The following is an 18464-nucleotide window of genomic DNA, read 5'->3' on the forward strand; positions in this document are numbered from 1 at the left end:
TAATACGAACCAGAATATATTTTTAAAAAACTTCTACAAATCAATAAGAATTTTAAAAAGACATATGACCCAATTTTTTAAAAAGCGAGGAAAAAGACTTGAACAGACACTTCACAAAAGATATAAAATGGTCAATGAGCACATCATAAAGGCTGAAAGAGTCAAAACCTGTCTGGTATTCAAAGAATGAAAATCAGTTCAGATTGAAAAGAAAGAACAAGTCTACCATTCATCAGTCACACAGAAAGCCAACTGCAAAGAAACACTGTTTCTCTCAACATCATGCAAGATGCCACAAGGACTCCCTCTTTGGGTTGTTATTGCTTCCTCACCAGTGATGCCCCAGACAAGCTTTGCTATGTCCATTCACTCCTGAGGATACTCATGACAGCTCTCCCTAGTGAGTCCCTCCTCAACTTGCCTCAGAAACAGCAATCAATCCAAAACAGATCACTGTTTCTCTTAGAGTCTCCTCAGTTCCTTCAGTGGGAGCCCAAATACTACAAATTCCCTTCCCTCAGGTACAGCAGCAATCCAGAGTTCCTCTGGAATTCCCTCCTTCCTGGCAATCAATCTGACTTGGTCAAATTACAGAGGCTTCTGTTCCTGGCTCATTAGGCTTTAAAGAAATGCTGGACAATCATTAGTCATCAGGAAAATGAGACAGCACTCCACACCCACCGTAACGGCTAAGTTAAAAAGACTGTCAAAAACAAAGTTGGTGAGGATGTGGAGCAACCAGAATTCTCAGATTTGCTGGTGAGAGCATAAAATGATGCAACCACCTGTAAGATTAAGCATAAACCCACCCCTGATCCAGAAGTCTACTTCTTGGTATCTACCCAAGAGAAATGAAAACATATTCCACTAAAACAAATGTTCACGGCAGCCTTACGCATAATGGCCTCAAACTGGAAACAACTCCTCTGTTAAAATGGATCAAAATACTGTCTTAGATTCATACAATAGAATACTACTCGGCAAATAAAAAACAGCTACAGATACATGCTACAACCTGGCACAATCTCAAAAACATTACGCTGAACTTTAAAAGACTTGCAGGCACAATAGAGTACGTACTGCATGATCCCACTGTACAAAGTTCAAAAACATGCAACATTAACTTAGAATGCCAGAAATCAGAACAGTGGTTATTTATGCAGGATAGGAACTGGCTGGAAAAGGGCTTGAAGGAGCTTCCTGGGGTGATGGAAATGTTCCGTATCTTGACTGGGGTGTTGATTATCCAGAGATGTAATTTGTAAAAACTCATCAATCTCTTTACTTAACATCTGTACCTTTCACTGTATGTAAATTTTAGCTCAACTAAAAAAAAAAAAAGGCAAACCAGTCTTGTCTCATTCTCAGTATAATATTTCACTGGCAGGTTAATAAACTACCATTTTTATTCATAATTCGAGATTCCACCATAAATTCCATCCGTATTCCTAAAATATTTTTTTAACTACCCTAAGAGTTATGGAAAGATAGAACATACACATTTATTTAGAACTTTGATTTGCTAAACTCCAAACCAAACCTATGGATATTAACTTACCCTAAGAGTCACAAATCAATTCTAGGGGTCAGGGGACAGTTAATATTTTATGCTGGGCACTCTGCTTGTATTTTACATGGATTATCCCACTTAGTTTTCATGACAACCCTGTGAGATAAGGACTATCATCAAATCATCTCCATTTTAAACTTGAGGAAACTGGGGCCCAGAGAGACTGAGTGACTTGTTCAGGGTCACAGAGCTGGCAAGCATGGAGCAAGGGTCGGAATTCGGGCAGGCCTCTCGGCTTCTAGGCCAGGTTCTCAATCACTCTGCCTTCTTGTGAACCAGGACGGTGGGAACCTGAAAAACTAACTTTTCTAAAAAGATCTCACTAAACCCGAAAAAAATAACGCCTAGATCCTCTTCGCCATCCTTCAAGCCTCTGTGCTACTTCCTGCCTCTGATTCACCTTCCACCCTCTTGTCTCAAGTGATGGTTCTAAACTCACCCATGCCTGCCCCCCAGCAAAAGCCGTTTTAGGAGCTCCTCTTGGCTGCTTTGAAGGTACCCTCAATTTCTGGTCCCCACAACATGCCAAAATACGAAAAAGCAATAGAACCAAACATGACTCATTTGTAAAGAAAACAAAGGGGTGTGTATGTGTGTGTTTTCGTAGTGAAGCCATTTTTTGAATGAATCTTACACTAGACCTCAACACAGGAACTAAGGAAAGGCGCAGCTGCTCTCTGCAGGGGAGGGGGCAGAGGTAAGTGCTAGCCCACGTCAGCCACTTTTCCTTGTGGCCACCCCCTAGAAACATCTTGAACTTCGTGTAAGGAGCCCAGGGTTCTGGCTGATCCTCTCAAACCAGCATTCAGAGTCCTCCAAAGCCAAGTTCACTGCAACTTCTCCCAATGCATGTCCCTCCCCCTTGTTTCACTGTCCTAAGTTGATGCACACTGTCCTCAGGGCAAACTCCCAAACTGTCAACGTACTAGTTCCATGCACCTGCTCAAACACCTGTCCATCATCTACCTGTAGGAGCAGGCAGCCCCTCAGTCTGGCCCTCCTCATCCCGCCAGCCATCCTCACCCCCAGCTCACAGACAGCCTCCCCAGGGCACTTCCCTCAGCACCAGCTCTGAGCTCTGGAAGAACTTGTGCTGACACCATTGAGGACACATGGGTCTATTCTCTTGAATTGTTCTTCAATTGTCCCTTGTATATCAGTCTCTCCTCCTCACCAAGATTTAAAGTTCCTACCCAGTCATCAAAAAAATATTCCTCTTGATCCAGTAGCAAGTACTTGGACTTTGGAATCAGGGAGACTGAATGTAAACCCTAGCTCTGCCACTTAATGGTTGCTACACGGGTGAGTCATTTATCACTTTGAACCTGTTCTCTCAGGACTGCTGTGACAAGGAAATTATTAGTGAAGATGATGATGTCACAGGCAAATGAGCTTCTATATTTTCCTTTTTCCCATCACACCGCACCCACCACAGTGGCCAACAGTTAGTCATTAATAATCTCTTCATGAGATTCCACCAATAGGTAGCACGGACCTGGCTCTGGGCAAGTTTGCCCCTGTGAGAGCTAAAAGGATGGAGCTCTGCTCCTTGCCTGTTCTAATTTTGTTGACAACGATAATTTCAAGACTTCAAAAAGCCAGGTCTAGCCGAACAGGAACCAAGCATTTCAGGGAAATCACGCTCAAGAAAGCCTGCCAAGGCGATGCGAGGTCCAACCACACTCTGATCCAGAAAGCTAATGGGCAGCTTTAATGCGGCTCACTGCGGCTTGTAACGAGGGAACGGGCATAAAACCAGGGCTGTTCTGAAAGCACTTGCTACACAGATAGACACAAGTTTTCCCAGGAGAAATACTGTCTTTTTCTGCTAGATGAGCTCAAAGAGCCCACATTATTGAAAATCAAGGAAGAACCAGGGTGTAGGGGACTGGCAGGCTAAGAAACAAAGCAAATGGCTATGTGGGTGGCAGAACTGAACCTGAGACACCTGGCCCAGGGCAGACAGGAGCCGCATGGTGTACCTGTGAAAGCGTGCTGCTCTGGCATAGAGGACTCTCTCCTGCTGGTGCCACTGCCAGAGCCTTCTCCATGCCTGGAAGGCCCCAGGGAGGGCTCGCCGCTGAAAGTGACTGTCTGCTCTGGCCTGCAACAGCTAAAGTAAAACAATGAATGACCTTTATTTGTACTTTACATTAAAAAGAAAAAGACCTTTCAGGGTCACACTCTCGAGGAAGGGATGCTTCCTACACAAACATTTTTTAAAATGAAAATCATTATTTCTAATCTTTGCCAACATGACAGGTGAAAAATGAAATATGATAGGTGAAAATGCTTCTCTTTAATTAAAAGTGAGTTAAGCATCTCTTTATACATTTGTCTATGTATGTGTATAGATATATATTTATCTAAACTTTTTTCCTATGGCCTAAGTGTTCATCCTCATTGCCCATTTTACTGATTGTCAGCATCTTAACTCTGATATATATGGGCTTTTTCAACCTTAAATTTATTAGTCCTTTGTCTCATGTGTTATCAATTTTGTTCCTACCCTGTAAAATATCTTTTGATTTTGTTTATAATGTTTATTTGTAGTACAGATTCTTTTAATTTGAATGTAATTATAAATTTCACTGATACATTAGTAAGAAGACAGACAACTGACATTAGACTATATATGCCTCCATGATCCAAAATTTGGGAGGAAAACCATATACACGTGTGGTGGCTTTTAAAACAGGACTGCAAATTCTTTCATCCTCCTTCCCTTGAATGTGGGTGGACAGTGACTATTTTGACCAGTAGAGTATAGCGAAAGTGACACTAAGTGACTTCCCAGGCTAGGTCTTAAAGGGCCACACAGCTTTTGTCTTGTTCACTGGAACACTCACTTTTGTTGCCCTGAGCTGCGACACAAGAAGTCTGGCTACCCAGGGGCCACCATGCTGTAAGGAAGCCCAAGCCTCTTGGAGAAGTCATATGCAGGCACTCTGGTTAATAGTCCCAGTAGAGCCCCATCTTCAAGTAATTCCAGCCCAGGAACCAGACTTGTAAGTGAAGAAACTTCTAGATGACTCTAACCCCCTACCGCTAGGTCTTCCCAGTGGAGGTCCCAGTAATCACAGAGCAGAGACCAGCCATCCTTGCTATGTCCTGTCTCAATTTTTGACCCACAAAATCCTTAAGCATAATAAAATGGTAGTTGTTTTAAGCCACTGAGCTTGGGGTGAGTTTTTACAGAGCAACAGAAAACTACAAGCATTCCTATGTGTGTGTTTGTGAATACATGGGTACACACATTCCTACCCACACAGAGGAAAAAAAATACCAGGTTTACTCATCAAATGTCATCTTAAGAGGCAGGATTATGGGTGTTTTAATTTTTTCTTCTTTATGTCTTCTTATACTTCCCAAATTTTCTGTGATGTCTACATATTGCTTATGGGCATTTTCAATTGTAAACAAGAGTAGAAGCAATAGTATAATGAATCCCCTCAAACTTATTGCCCAGCTTCAACAATTAACATTCTTGCCATTCTTTATATATTACTTTTTAAATAGAAAGAAACCCATAATAAATAATATTTTTATCTTTTCCTAAAATAGAAGGAACTGATGAGCTCCTTGGATATCTAAACCAAGAGATAACATTCAGATTGTTAGCTAAAGATTTTTTAAAAAACAACAGCTGAAAAAAACCAAAACAACAGCTGAGCAGGGCTCTTACTATTTTTCAGACCTTCACTGTGCAGGCCGTGCTGGAGCCCTGTAAGAGATAAGGACTCTGACCCTCGACCTTCTACCAGTGCTGGGCGCCAGGGTCGAGGAGATCCCTTTTTTCAGGGAGAAACTAAATGAGACCCTTTGCTTCTTTTCCACCTTGAATAAACATAACCTTTCAACTCCGGGGCTCATGTTCTTTTTCTAAAAGGGCTCTTTCTTCACATTCTGTTGTGCTTGCATTCAATGAGCTTAAGAGACCCAGTGGCAATGTCCTTTCCGAAACAGCCACATAATCCAAAGGGACGTGAAAGAATGTACCAATTCTAAACATTTTCTAGGTGTGGAAGGCAAAGGTGACACAAAAACAAGCCATACCCTGGGTTAGCCCCATCCAAACACCAAGAACTGAGGTGATCCTTGGGGAAAACTCTGAAGCAATCACCGGCAGCTCATCTGTTTGTTCACTCGTGTGTTCATTCACTCATCCAAATACTAGTCAGCAGCTACCCTTTGTCAACAGTTCAGGAGAAGAATGAGGCAGGACAGGCTGTACCCTCAAGGAGCCCCCAGCCTGGCAGGGAGGGAGGCCAGCCAACAACATGCTATGAGAAAGCTGCACGAGGGGTGGAGCAGGGGGAAGAGGTGACACCTGAGCTGAAAGGGCAGCAGGCAGATTGGGAAGCAGGAGCTAGCAGAGAATATTCAGGGAAGGACCGGCAGCTTGACTGAGTGCAGCTGTGAAGGGGCAGAGCGGTAACAGGAATAGGGAGAGAAGTAGATAGAACCAGCTCCCAAAGGAGTCTGTATGCCTCCCAAAACTGAGGAGCCAGCCAAACTCTTTAGATTCACTGTTAGACTCGAGCAGCAGATAGAGGAGGGGGTGGAGAGGACAGCACAAAAATAACCAGGAGGAGCTTTGTTTGTGTCCTCCCTGTTTCACCGCAGGGATGGCCAAACAGAGGCCTGCGTAGTCTACCTCCCACTGCAAGGCCTGTGCAGACATCATCAGTTGAACACACACTCCCCTGAGCCTGAACGTGGCCTGGAAAATCCTTCTCGGTTCAGCGCTACCTACCATCATTAGAGCCACCCTGGGGCTAAACTACAAGCCCCCCGAGAGCAGGAACTTTGCCTGCTTTGCATCACTGCTGTATCCTCAGTTCTTGGCCTGGCATCTAAGGCATAGCAGCCGCTCAGTAAGTCTTTCTTAAATGGAACTGAATCCATCTTTTTCTACCTGCCTTCATTAATCACTCAGCCTGACCCCCACCTCCTCCCACCACTGTGGGCACCTGTGTCTCACATCATTTAGCTCTGGGATATGGCACTCAGGCTCTGCACCTTCCCCAACATCTCCTGAAGGTCTCAGGAGGGGCTGGCTGAGTAATATAATCAACAATTTGGGTCAAGATGTGAATGGAATGGCTGATACGCTCACCACCTTTAGAGAGCAGCTGCATTTTCAAAGCAGATGAAGGGACAGGAGTTATGCAGACTTTCTGACATCCCTGGGGGGGTCTGGGGCAGATACCTTTGAGCTTTTCACAGTACCCTCTCTTCCAAATCAGAACACCAGACCTCTTGGTACAGGCCTTTCCCGAGAATCTTTCCAAAGCAAACGCATCCAAGAATGTAAGCCAACAGAGCTCCCTGCTCTGAGGAACTCCATACCTGCTGGGATCGCCTCTTCTGAGTATACTGTAACCACAATTGGAAACACTTGCGTAGCAATGTTATTCTGAAATGAAACACATAACACCAAGGTAACTGCCCTCCCACTTTCAGGTTTCAGGTTTTCAGAATTTTGTTTTGATTTTAAGGAAGGTAAATCTGGGCATAGGTACCTCTTGAGCGGTAAAGGCACCCCAGGGGTTTCATTCTAAGGGAAATAAGAACCTGTTTTCTGTCATGAAATCTGCCAAACCCCCACCTCGACTTTGGACTGTGGCTTGCCCCCAAAATTTGACAACTTTCTTGTAAAGGTAATTAGACCACCAAGCACAGTGTCTCTGGAACTCAGGTAATATGTATGAAATCCCCCAAATATCCTGAATTTTCTGATTTTACGGCCAAACTCTGGGGCCTGTTTAGGACCACCTGGGTCTGTGACATGCTTTCACACAGTGATACTGAGAGTGAGAACCACATTCAGCTTTATAAACCAGGATTTAGAATAATGATACATCCTGACAACTCCAAATTGACTCAGTTAAATATTGTGATTCTCACTGACTCATTAAAAAGTGCCCCAAAATTATACCTACAACTATGCAAAATAAGTTAATTATACTCTTGGGAGAGGGTTTACCGAACATTTCTTTTCTTTTTTTTTTTTTTAATTTTATTTTTGGCTGCATTGTGTCCGCATTGCTATGTGCAGGCTTTCTCTAGTTGCTGCGAGCAGGGGCCTCTCTTCATTGTGGTGCTCTGGCTTCTCATTGCGGTGGCTTCTCTTGTTGCGGAGCTCAGGCTCTAGGCACATGGGCTTCAGTAGCTGTTGCCCACGGGATCAGTAGCTGTGGCTCGCGGGCTCTAGACCGCAGGCTCAGCAGTTGTGGCTCACGGGCCCATGCTCTGAGGCATGTGGGATCTTCCCGGACCAGGGCCTGACCTGTGACCCCTGCATTGGCAGGCAGATTCCCAACCACTGCGCCACCAGGGAAGCACTATCGAACATTTCTTGCAGCAAGAAAGTGAACAGTGGTTCCCTCTGAATAGTAAGACTAAGGGGTCGAAGGAAGGGGTCCAGGCATACTTTATTTTTAACTTTCTACTTCTTTCCTATATATTCTGAGTTTTTCTTGTGGACATGTGGTGCTTTTATTTATTTTAACTGAATGATTAACTCTAAAAAATTGAGGACACACTCTACACCCTCCAAGACCAAGCCACAAACACCCACTTGCCTGGGCCGTCTCTGTAACACTATCAATGCCTACATTCCACGATGGAACGTCACTAACATCTGAAAACTGAGGCAGTGGTAGCCGAGCACCAGCACAAACATCCTCATTCTACCTCCCATCCCATCAACCAAAAGGAAAAGGCAAGCTCAGGAACACTGGTTTACAGCAGGGCCTTTCTCAATCTGCCGCAGTAACACTGAGGGTGATGATGACTCCTGGAGACCAGCCAGTCAGTCACAACGGGCCCCTGGGGAGCCTGAAGGCCACAGTCCCTACCTGTAGTGGTCCCAGGCAGCACACAGGAAGGGGAGCTGCTCACTTTCCTCCCTCTGTTCAATCTGAGACTGCCAGAGGTTCCAGAACCTGTGCAGTAGCTGCAGCAAAACAGGAAGGAAACAGAAGTTGATTAAGGCAAAAGGTAAAATGATCTCTCTTGACCCATTAGTTAGCAAATCTGTAACTCCAGAAGACTGTAAGCTCCCCCAAAGCAGTAATTACCTCAATTTGGAGCACCCAACATATAAAAGATTTGCAAAATAATTATGGCCAAGCAATATGGAATTATTCTGGGCCAACATAAAAGGCAAAAAGCTGGATCTACCAAATCTATGTAAATCAGAATGAAGAAGGTATTCCTAATCTGGGCCCCATGGAAGACAAAGCCATTTTAGAAGTTAAAACTGATCTTATCACCTACTACTGCCTATAAAGTAGTCTTGCCAAAAAGTGTTTAACTTCAATCCAATCAAGCCCTTAGATCTAACTTCTAGTTTATAAGAGCTACACAGGAAAAAGGAAAATCAAATGACGTCAGAACGAAACAGAAAGTTGGAGAATATGGAAGACTGTACAAAATAATTGGCATTCCTTTTCAAAAGGTTAATGTTATTAAGAAAGATAGTGTACGTTATGCTAAGTGAAATAAGCCAATCACAAAAGGGCAAATACTGTAAATATGAGGTACCTAGAACAGTCAAATTCAAAGAGACAGAAAGGAGAATGGTGGTTGCCAGGGGCTGGGGGAGGAGAAGGAGAATGGGAGTTATTGTTTAATTCACAGAGTTTCAGTTTTGCAAGATGAAAAAGGTTCTGGACGTGGATAATGGTGATGGTTGCACAATAATGTGAATGTACTTAATGCCACTGAACTGTACACTTAAAAACGGTTAAGATGATAAATTCTGTGTATTTTACAATTAAAAAATAAACATGTTAAACAAAAGAAGTGGGGGTGGGGGGACTGTTATTGACTAAGAGTCTTAAGAGACATAACCAAATGTAGAGTGAGCCATCAATCCTTAATTGAATCCTGGTTTTAATAAAACAGCTATAAAGACATTTTGGGGGCAACTGGGGAAATTTGAATATGGGTTGGGTATTGGTTAATATTAGAGCATTACTGTTCATTTTGTTAGGGATGATAATGATACTGTGGTTATGCAGGAAAATGTTCTTACTTTTGGGCAATGCATACTGAAATGTTTAGGTGTAAAAGTGTCATAATGTCTGTAATTTACTTTGAAATGATTTGGGAAAAAAGAGCAAATATTAACAATTGTTGAATTTAGATGGTAAAATAGAGGTTTATTACACTATTCTTTATATTTTTCTGTATGCTTGAACATTTTCACAATTAGAATGCCCCTTTCTCCTACACTCAGAAACACAATCTATAGGGGGAGATAGAATGTTTGTTGCCCTCAGGTAAGTGTAACCACTAAAGACAACAGACTCACAGTGCAAACATAACCAAAGCCTCCTGGAATGCAAAACTTAAAGTGTATTCCCTAGGTCAAGGTTGGAATCCACAGTCCCTGACCTCTGATTCAACTATCAATTTTTTTAGCAAACAGATAAAAAAAATGGGATTAAACAAGAGAAGAATAAGAGTTTCTCTAGCCTCTGGCATAGATTACTAAAGAAAATGGACACTAAGGATTTGGCGTCTAAAGGTCTGAACAAACCTCTAAGCACAAAGGTTAAAAGAAAAAGAGAATGGCCATCAGAAGAGGTGCCTTGATACAGAAGTGGACTCTCACCGTGACATCATGTTGCTGGTGAGCAAGATTCTTTCTTATTCGTTGGAGATGGGCACGGGCCACATTGTCTTTTAGGGCTCTAAAGCAAAAGTGCTGTGAAAAGAAGAATGGACACAAATCAGTGGTGTGTCTGTAACAATAAGAGCAATGCCCAAGAGGGTGGCAAGAAGCTCAGTAGTAGCTGTTCACAGCTGCTCCCATGTCCCAGAGAGTGTTTCTCTGTTTTGAGATTCAACTGAGAGCCTGATACAAGCCAGCCTGCACAGTAGACACTTAATAAATAGCTGTGGGACCACTCCCTGCGGTCCAGAGATACTGCACAGGAACAAACACACCCGCACCTCTGACCAGGAGAGGTCCCTGTGACCCAGATGGAAACACCAGACAAAGGTCAAAACATCAACTCTGCCTCTCAGAAAAGAGACAGACTTCCAGCCTGTGGTGGTTTTTTTTTTTTTTTTTTTTTTTTGCCATGTGGGGTCAATGTGTATGCTTACACAATTATAAATGCAGTTTTGTAAGAGTAAAATAGAAGGGAGAGAAGGAATTTTGAGAGAAGGTGACTGGCGGTGGGGGTGGGGGTGAGGTAGAGGCAGGACATGCTGGCCTGGCTCCAGCTCTGTCAAAAATGCCTCATGTGTGACTAAGCAAAGCACATTCCCCCACAGCCTGGCTTCAGTTTTCTGAGACAGAAGTGAAGCAACTAGGGCTTTTCATATCGTGCTCTGTGGACCCCCAGAGGCTCCTGAAAGTGTTCGGATGCCACCTCATGTGGTGAGGGTGGGGAAGAGCAGCCGGTAGAACAGACACTACTCCCCAGACCTAGCTTTGTCCACAGCATCTCTACTTTGATTGATTTCGAAGACTAGGTTTCCACCACTTAAAAAGGGGGTCTGCCATGTAGAACACCCCAGGACTAGATCACTTCTAAGGCTCCTTTGCAGCCCCAAAACCCTCTGATCCCACACCATCACCATCTCTGATCCAAAATGAAAATAGGGACATGACAATGAAGGGAGGCTTCATGATGGAAGCCATCCACACAACCAGATGCACTTAAGGAGCATGACGTGGGCCAGGTCCCCCAGGAATGGCTGCCTGAGCGAGGCTGTAGCGCCCTTACCAGCAAGGCTCGCCTGTGGTGCTCTTCTGCCACCTTCCGCTGCACAGCTGTCTCTGCGCACAGCAGCACGTCTACCAGAGTTAAGGCTTCTTGTCTCAACAAGGTTCCACCCCAGCCCAGAGTGATCCTAGTGACCCATCTGAAGGGTCCCGGCTGCAGGAGATGATGGGCATGCCAGGTGGGCTGGTGTCCGCCTCTGTCTCCCCCTGACAACCCAGGGAAGAAAGAACTAAGGGGAACCATGTGAGTTACTTATCTGCCTTTCTCCCCTCTCATGCCCATTTCATGAGAGGCAAAAATAGTTGAGATAAACTGCCACCAGTTTGAGTAAACATTTCAAAATCTAAGCAGAACCTGCTCCAAGTTCTCCTGCATTCTGTTTTGGCATCACAATCCAGTCAGAAGTTTGTGCTAAAAACCTTGGAGTTATTTTCAAACCTTTTCTCCTCCCACCCCTTCCATCTTCTCAACTGCCAAGTCCATCTGCTGCCCCCCTAGGTCTCCCCGGTTCTGTCCCCACCCCCAGCACCGTGCAGTACACTTGACTTGGTCCCCCTGTGCCAGCTTTGCTGCTACCATCGAGCTTTAGCCTTTCTAAAGTACAGATCTGCTGCATCACTTCTCTTCTCAAAAACCCACAGAGGATCCCCAGCGCCACTGGGATTAAGCCCAAATTCCTGACCACTGCACACAAGGGCCCTACAAGCCAGTCCCCAGCCTGCATCTACCTGCCCTCCATACCCCACAACTCACTGCAGACCCCGGTCATCACCCCTGGCTGCTCTTCCTCACCTACACCTGCATAAATGCCACTCCTTACACCTGAACCACCCTTCCCGACCTCCCTGTTGGGAGAACGTGTCATCCCCCAAGGCTTAAATTCAGCTCAAACATCACCTCCTCGGCTAGATCTCCACAGTAGCCCTAGCAGGACTTGATACAAACTTTTATGATAGCACTTATCACGCCACATTACAAAGACTGGTTTTCATGTCTACTTTCCCCACTAGACAATGAGCTACTGTTAGTCTCTAAGTTTCCCTGTATTCCAGAATTTAGGCAGGAGTTTAAAACAAAGTAAGAGTTCAGTGAACAAATAGAAGTGTGGGTGAACACCCAAGGCGGTCCAAATCCCACACCTGGGCACGTATTGCAGCAGGGGCAGTGATTAAGAAGGTGCACTGGAGTCAAAAGCCTGGCTCTGCCAATGAGTTTGAAAATCACTTAGCACCCCCCAACCTGTTCCCTCATCTGTAAAATGGAGACGGTGAGACCTACTCCACAGGGTTGCTATGAGGATTAATGAGATAATGCAAAATGTCTGCACACAGTAAACAGCTCAATGAATGGAAGCTAGGATCATAATGACAGGGCCATCAAGGACAGATGGCTTTCTGAAAAAGCAATGAAATGAAACAAATCTGAAACAGAAATGAAATGAAGCAGAAATGGCTGTGGCTATTTCTACCATCTAATGGGTAGAAAAAAGCAATGAAATGATAACAAAATCAGGGCAGTGGCAATGCCTCTGAGGGGGAGGAAAGGGAATGTAGTCAGGGAGGAGCAGACTGGGGTGTGAGCAATGTTCTAATTTTTTGAGTTGTGCTCATTTTACCATTATTCTTTAGACTATAAATGTTTGTTATATGCACTCTTTTGTATGAATATTCCCAAAATGAAACAAAATATTTTAAAAAGAAGTCAACAGAGATCCGAATTGTCTTAAACTGCTGGGTAACTACTTCCTATGTATCTCCTGACTCTTGTCTTATAGGCTGGTGAGCTCTTGCTGTTCTTGCTGTACAGACAGGGCTGGGTGGTGCAAAGGATACAGTGTTTCCAGTGAATAAAGGCCCTCCGCAGCACCATCCTCCTGGCCAGCCCCTCTACCCGCTCGTGGTGGATGTACAAGCTCTCCCTCCGTTTCCAGGCCCACCGCCAATCACGGAAGTGTGTCTGGAGCACAATGACGCAGTGGAATCCCTCAGCCATCTCTGCAACAGAGAAAATAGCTTAAGTGCTGCCCCCTCAAGGTTGGGCGATGAGCTGGAAGCACCTTTAAGACAGGATGAAACCCACTACTGGCAGGCATCAGGGCTTCAAGGCTGCTTGAAGAACGTTAGAATAAAAGGTGTTTTCTTGTTTTTTTTTTTTTTTTTTTTTTTTTTCCGGCCGTGCCATGCAGCATGTGGGATCTTAGTTCCCCCACCAGGGATCAAACCCATGCCCCCTGCACTGGAAGCGCGAGTCTTAACCACTGGACTGCCAAGGAAGTCCCAGAATAAAAGGTTTTTAAACACGGGAGGAATCCCTTAGCTGTCAGTGTATCTCTTCTCTCCCAGCAAAGAGAAAAGGGTTCTATCAAAGGGCTGAGGCTCCTAGTTAGCTACTGAGGAGCAGTAATGGCGACTGCTGCTTTCAAAGAAGACTCCATTTCACTTTTGCCTCTTTATCAGTGTTTCCCGGATGGGATTTCAGGGTCTGAGTCAATGACACACAACTTGGTCAACATGCTGTCAAAGGCTTTTGTGAGCTTTCAGCCAGGCTGCTACAGGCTGCCAGCTCCATCTCCTTTTAAGACTAATTAGCAACTGGCCTGATGAGCTTAAGTCCAGCAAGTGGAAGGGAACTGGTCCTGCAATGAGAATGCCATAACTGGAGGCATGTTAGTCGGCAGCTCATCATTAAATAGCTTCATGCCTTCAACTTCCAGGCTTGGGCAACCAGACAGGTGGTCCCCCGTCACTATTTTCACACAGACACATTCCCTCTCCCAAGAGACAGTGTAGGCAGCCTAGGAGGTCCCACAGGGAGGCCTAGGGTAAGCAGGAGAGCCTAACCCTGTGGCCAGCACAGTGTTCAACTCACTGCTCTGTGGGCTCAAGAAACTGAAGTACAAAAAGTACCTACGATCATGACCTATTTATCATTACTTCTGACCTCTCTCGGGGAAATAAAACCATCAGAATAGTGTTCAAAAGTTCAACATCATAAATCACATGCATCTGCATAACTGAGGACAAACAACCCAAATATCTATTAATACAAGAATGGCTAGGGACTTCCCTGGCGATCCAGTGGTTAGGATTCTGCGCTTCCACTGCATGGGGCATGGGTTCGATCCCTGGTTGGGGAACTAAGATCCTGCAAGATGCACAGCGAGGCCAAAAAAAAAAAAATAAGGTAAGCCCCTCTCCTGTAAAATACAATCATTTAAAAACTAACATTTATTAAGAACACTTAAAGACACAGGAAAGTATTGATTAGTTGTGTGAAAAAAAAAAAGCAAGATACAGCCTAGATGGGAGAGGAGTCTAGGGGAGAATGGATACATACATGTATATGTATGGCTGAGTCTCTTTGCTGTGCACCTGAAACTATCACAACATTGTTAATCGGATATACTCCAACATAAAATAAAAAGTTAAAAATAAAGATACAAAATTGTGTGTATCATACTAATCATAATAATCACAGTATTTATAGCATAATTAAAATCCTATTGAATTAAATATTGATTAAAAAACAGAAGGAAATATCTTAACTGTGAATTGAGGATGATTTATCTTCCTCCTCAATCTCCTTTTTGAAAATCTGTGGTGTAACATGGTTATATCTCCCCTTAATAAGTTACCACCCTATTGGCAGTAACAGGCAACAGGAGAGTGGGCACTCTGACCAACCCTCTGTCCCTGGAGCTCAGGACTTCCTGCTCACCTTTCCGCTGCCTCTTCTCTCTGCGCACCTGCAGGTATTCCAGCCAGGCCCTCAGGGCTCTCCACTGTTGCCAGTGCTGATGGTGTTTCACTGCGGAGACCATCTTCTGCCTCTCCCTCCAGACATGCAGAAGCTGTTCCTGCCACCGTGACCAAGCCTGAAAACCAGAGAAAAGACAACATGCAGGAAAACAGAGGTGAAGTACTGGTGAGGGAAAAGAGAAACACACACACTGGAAAGGCTAAAATTAGATACACACACAGGAAAGGCTAAAAAGGAGGGGAAATTCCCAAGGAGAATCGTAAGTGATGGGAGTCTGGGGTGAAAAGATCTTTAAGAAGGGTATTCTCTGCTTCCAAAAAGTAATTTTTTTTTGGATTAAGAAGGGGGAAAAAAAAGGACTAATAAAATCAATGCATATACAAGAAGCAGGGACAATCCAAGGGGTGATACAATTAATTCAGATTGGGGATAGGAGAGGAGGGTCTGCCTTTTCTTTCAAAGTGGGAGGAAGCCTACGGTCAAGAGGCCCTTCCTCAGGGACGTTAGTCTCCAAGACGTGGACCTACAGAAACTGAGGGTCTACAGAAGGATTCCCTTAAGATGATCCATAAATGCACACCCTTGGGAAAGTCTTCGTGCACACTCAACAAAACGCATGCCCTACTTTGAAGGTGACTGTCATAGATGACTTGATACCTTCTCTTATACCTTATACCTTTTTTTTTGGTTTTGTTTTGTTTTGTTTTTTGCGGTACATGGGCCTCTCACTGTTGTGGCCTCTCCCGTTGCGGAGCACAGGCTCCGGACGCGCAGGCTCAGCGGCCATGGCTCACGGGCCCAGCCGCTCCGTGGCATGTGGGATCTTCCCAGACCGGGGCATGAACCCGTGTCCCCTGCATCGGCAGGCAGACTCTCAACCACTGCACCACCAGGGAAGCCCCCCCACCCCCCCGCTTATACCTTTTTAAACCTATAACACCTCTTCCCCTTTCCTTCCTCTCAGCTGAATACCATTTTTCCTATTTCACCAAGAAAATAAAAGCAATCAAAAGACAATTTTCTCAAGCTCCCACACGTCCCCCACCTGCCAACAGGCTCTGCCTTCTCTCCTGTTGCTCTGGATAAATTGTCCACTCTCCCATCACAGGTTACCCCTGCCATGCATACAGCCCATCATCTTCTCAAGTTTATCACTCTGGCAATTCCCCCCACTCCCTTCTGCATCATCAGTTTCCACTCTCTACTAGATTTTTAAAATCAGCATTCGAGTGTGTTGTTATTTCTCCCTTAGGGGATGTGACAACCAAAAGCAATGGGTGACCTTTGATTGTACCCTGCACCTGACACTAAAAGAGCAACAATATACAGCTGCAATACAAACTGTATTCTAGATATTACTATATCAACATTACATTTCTTAGATATGACTGATATTGTGGTTATATAGAAGAACATCCTTATTTTTAGGAGATATGAGCTTAAGTATTTAGGGTAAACTTTATGTCTGCAACTTTAAAGCAACTCAGAAAATGTAAAAAATATACCGATACACTTGAGAGAAAGCAAATGTGGAAAGATGTTAAGGATGGGTTAAACTAGTGAAGAGAACCCAGAATCCACCTTTTCTGTGATTTGTTGTTTGTCAAAATTAAAAAGTTGGGGATGAAAGATTATTGTCACACAAATACTTCCTGAAGGGAATAAATCAGTGATCCTCAAACCAACCACCGAACACCCCTCTCTAGACCACTATGCCACCCAGCTAACACCCAAGTGCTTTCCTTTCCAAACTCTTCAAAAGGGCTCTCTACCTTTCTCATTTCTCGTCTAAGCTGGTTTTCTTGAACCCTCTCCCCATCGGGTTCACTGAAACTGCTCTTATCAAGGGCATCAATGACCTCCACGTGGCTCAATCCGAAGGCCAAATCTCTCTGCCCTGGCCTGCCAGAAGCACGTGACACAGCTCATCACACCTGCCTCCACCCGGCTTCCAGTATACCTTGGCCTCTCCTCTGTTCCTGCCGCTGATTCCCATCACTTCACCGGACAGGCTCAGCTCCACTGGCTATACCCATTCCCTTTGTGCTTTCACCTAGTCTCATGGCTCTAAATGTCATCTGCATGCTGAGGACTCCCAACTTTACATCTCAGGTTTGGACTCATCCTCAAGACTCCACACATATATCCAGCTGCCTCCCTGACACCCCCTCGTGGACATTTGGAAGGCCCATCAGGCTGAAGATACAGAGCTCAGAATGGAGCTCCTGCTAATCTTTCCCTACAAATCTGCCTCTCCCTCCAACACCCCCATTTCAGTAAATAGCAACTCCATTGTTCCAATTACTTAGGCCAAAAACCTGGGAGTCCTCTTAGACTTTTTCTCTAACACTTCACATCTTAACTATCCACTAGCAAATCCTGTCGGCAATACCTTCAAAACATACCCAGAATCCAAAACCATCTTCCTATCATCCTTGTCCAGAATCTCTCGTGGAACTTTGTAATCGCTTCCTAACTGTCCTCCCTGCTTTTATCCTTGATTTTCTGAGGTCTGTTCTTAACACAACAGCCAGAATTGTACTTTCTCATTTGTTGTGGTTATGTCACTTAAATCTCTCCATCTTATATGACAATTTCCCTCCCTGCCTTTTTTCTCTTCATGCTACCAATTTGTTAGAGAAACCAGGTCATGTACGCTATAAACTGTCCCACGTTTTAGATTTGTCCGATTGTCTCCTCCAGATGTCTCTAACTTGTCCCTCTGATCCCTGTATTTCCCATGAACTGATAGTCAGATTCATGTTTGGCTTGGTGGGAGTCATGTTCAAATTTTAGGCAAGAACATGTCTCAAGTGCTGCTGGGTACTTCCTGTTACATCACATTGTGGTTGGCTGCCATAGTTTTAGCAATGCCAAGACTGTTCCAGTGGCTTCAGATGGCGTTAATCTGATTCCTCCCTTATATTTCCCTGTTGTCTTTCCTCTGGGTGATTGCTGCCTAGATCCATTTTCTCACTGGGGTGGCAATTTTATAATTCTAATACTCCTGCGTTTATTAACTGAAATTCTATAAAGAAGCCTTACTCTCTCATTAACCCTCTCGTTTTTCAAAGATTAGTTTGTATAGGAAAGGCAGGATAAATGCTTGACTTTGGCCTTCATTAATTTCCAAAGAGTTGAATTAATGCTCTAACAACCCAAAATTGTGACCAATGAGCTTTTTTTTCTCATTATGAATGCATGAAGTTTTACATATTTGATATGTTTTCAATCCACAGCAGTCATTATTCTTTTTGATGCTCAAATTGTTCTATCTTAAGCCTATGGGAGTCCTTCTGACACAACCCCATTAACCTCTGTTAATTTCCTCATACTCCTGCACACTATCTCCTAGGCTTATGATGTCTATTTCCTGCTCTATACCT

General features: G+C 44.3%; 1 protein-coding gene across 19 annotated transcripts in view; it reads right to left on the reverse strand.

Moving 5' to 3' along the window:
* The window catches only part of SFI1 (SFI1 centrin binding protein), an 84770-nt gene that overhangs the window by 20464 nt on the left and 45842 nt on the right, over positions 1-18464 (reverse strand). For 16 of the 19 annotated variants that reach the window (XM_067700156.1, XM_067700158.1, XM_067700157.1 and 13 more), the window contains 7 exons: positions 15037-15193; positions 13152-13313; positions 11320-11390; positions 10197-10289; positions 8434-8531; positions 6923-6989; positions 3553-3683 (listed from right to left, as the gene is read on the reverse strand). In XM_067700156.1, coding sequence (XP_067556257.1) covers positions 3553-3683; positions 6923-6989; positions 8434-8531; positions 10197-10289; positions 11320-11390; positions 13152-13313; positions 15037-15193 — 779 coding nt within the window. The remainder of the gene's footprint in view (positions 1-3552; positions 3684-6922; positions 6990-8433; positions 8532-10196; positions 10290-11319; positions 11391-13151; positions 13314-15036; positions 15194-18464) is intronic. The other 3 variants (XM_067700168.1, XM_067700167.1, XM_067700166.1) reach the window with 2 other exon arrangements.

The sequence above is a fragment of the Pseudorca crassidens genome, chromosome 12, assembly GCF_039906515.1.
Source record: "Pseudorca crassidens isolate mPseCra1 chromosome 12, mPseCra1.hap1, whole genome shotgun sequence".
NCBI lineage: Eukaryota > Metazoa > Chordata > Mammalia > Artiodactyla > Delphinidae > Pseudorca > Pseudorca crassidens.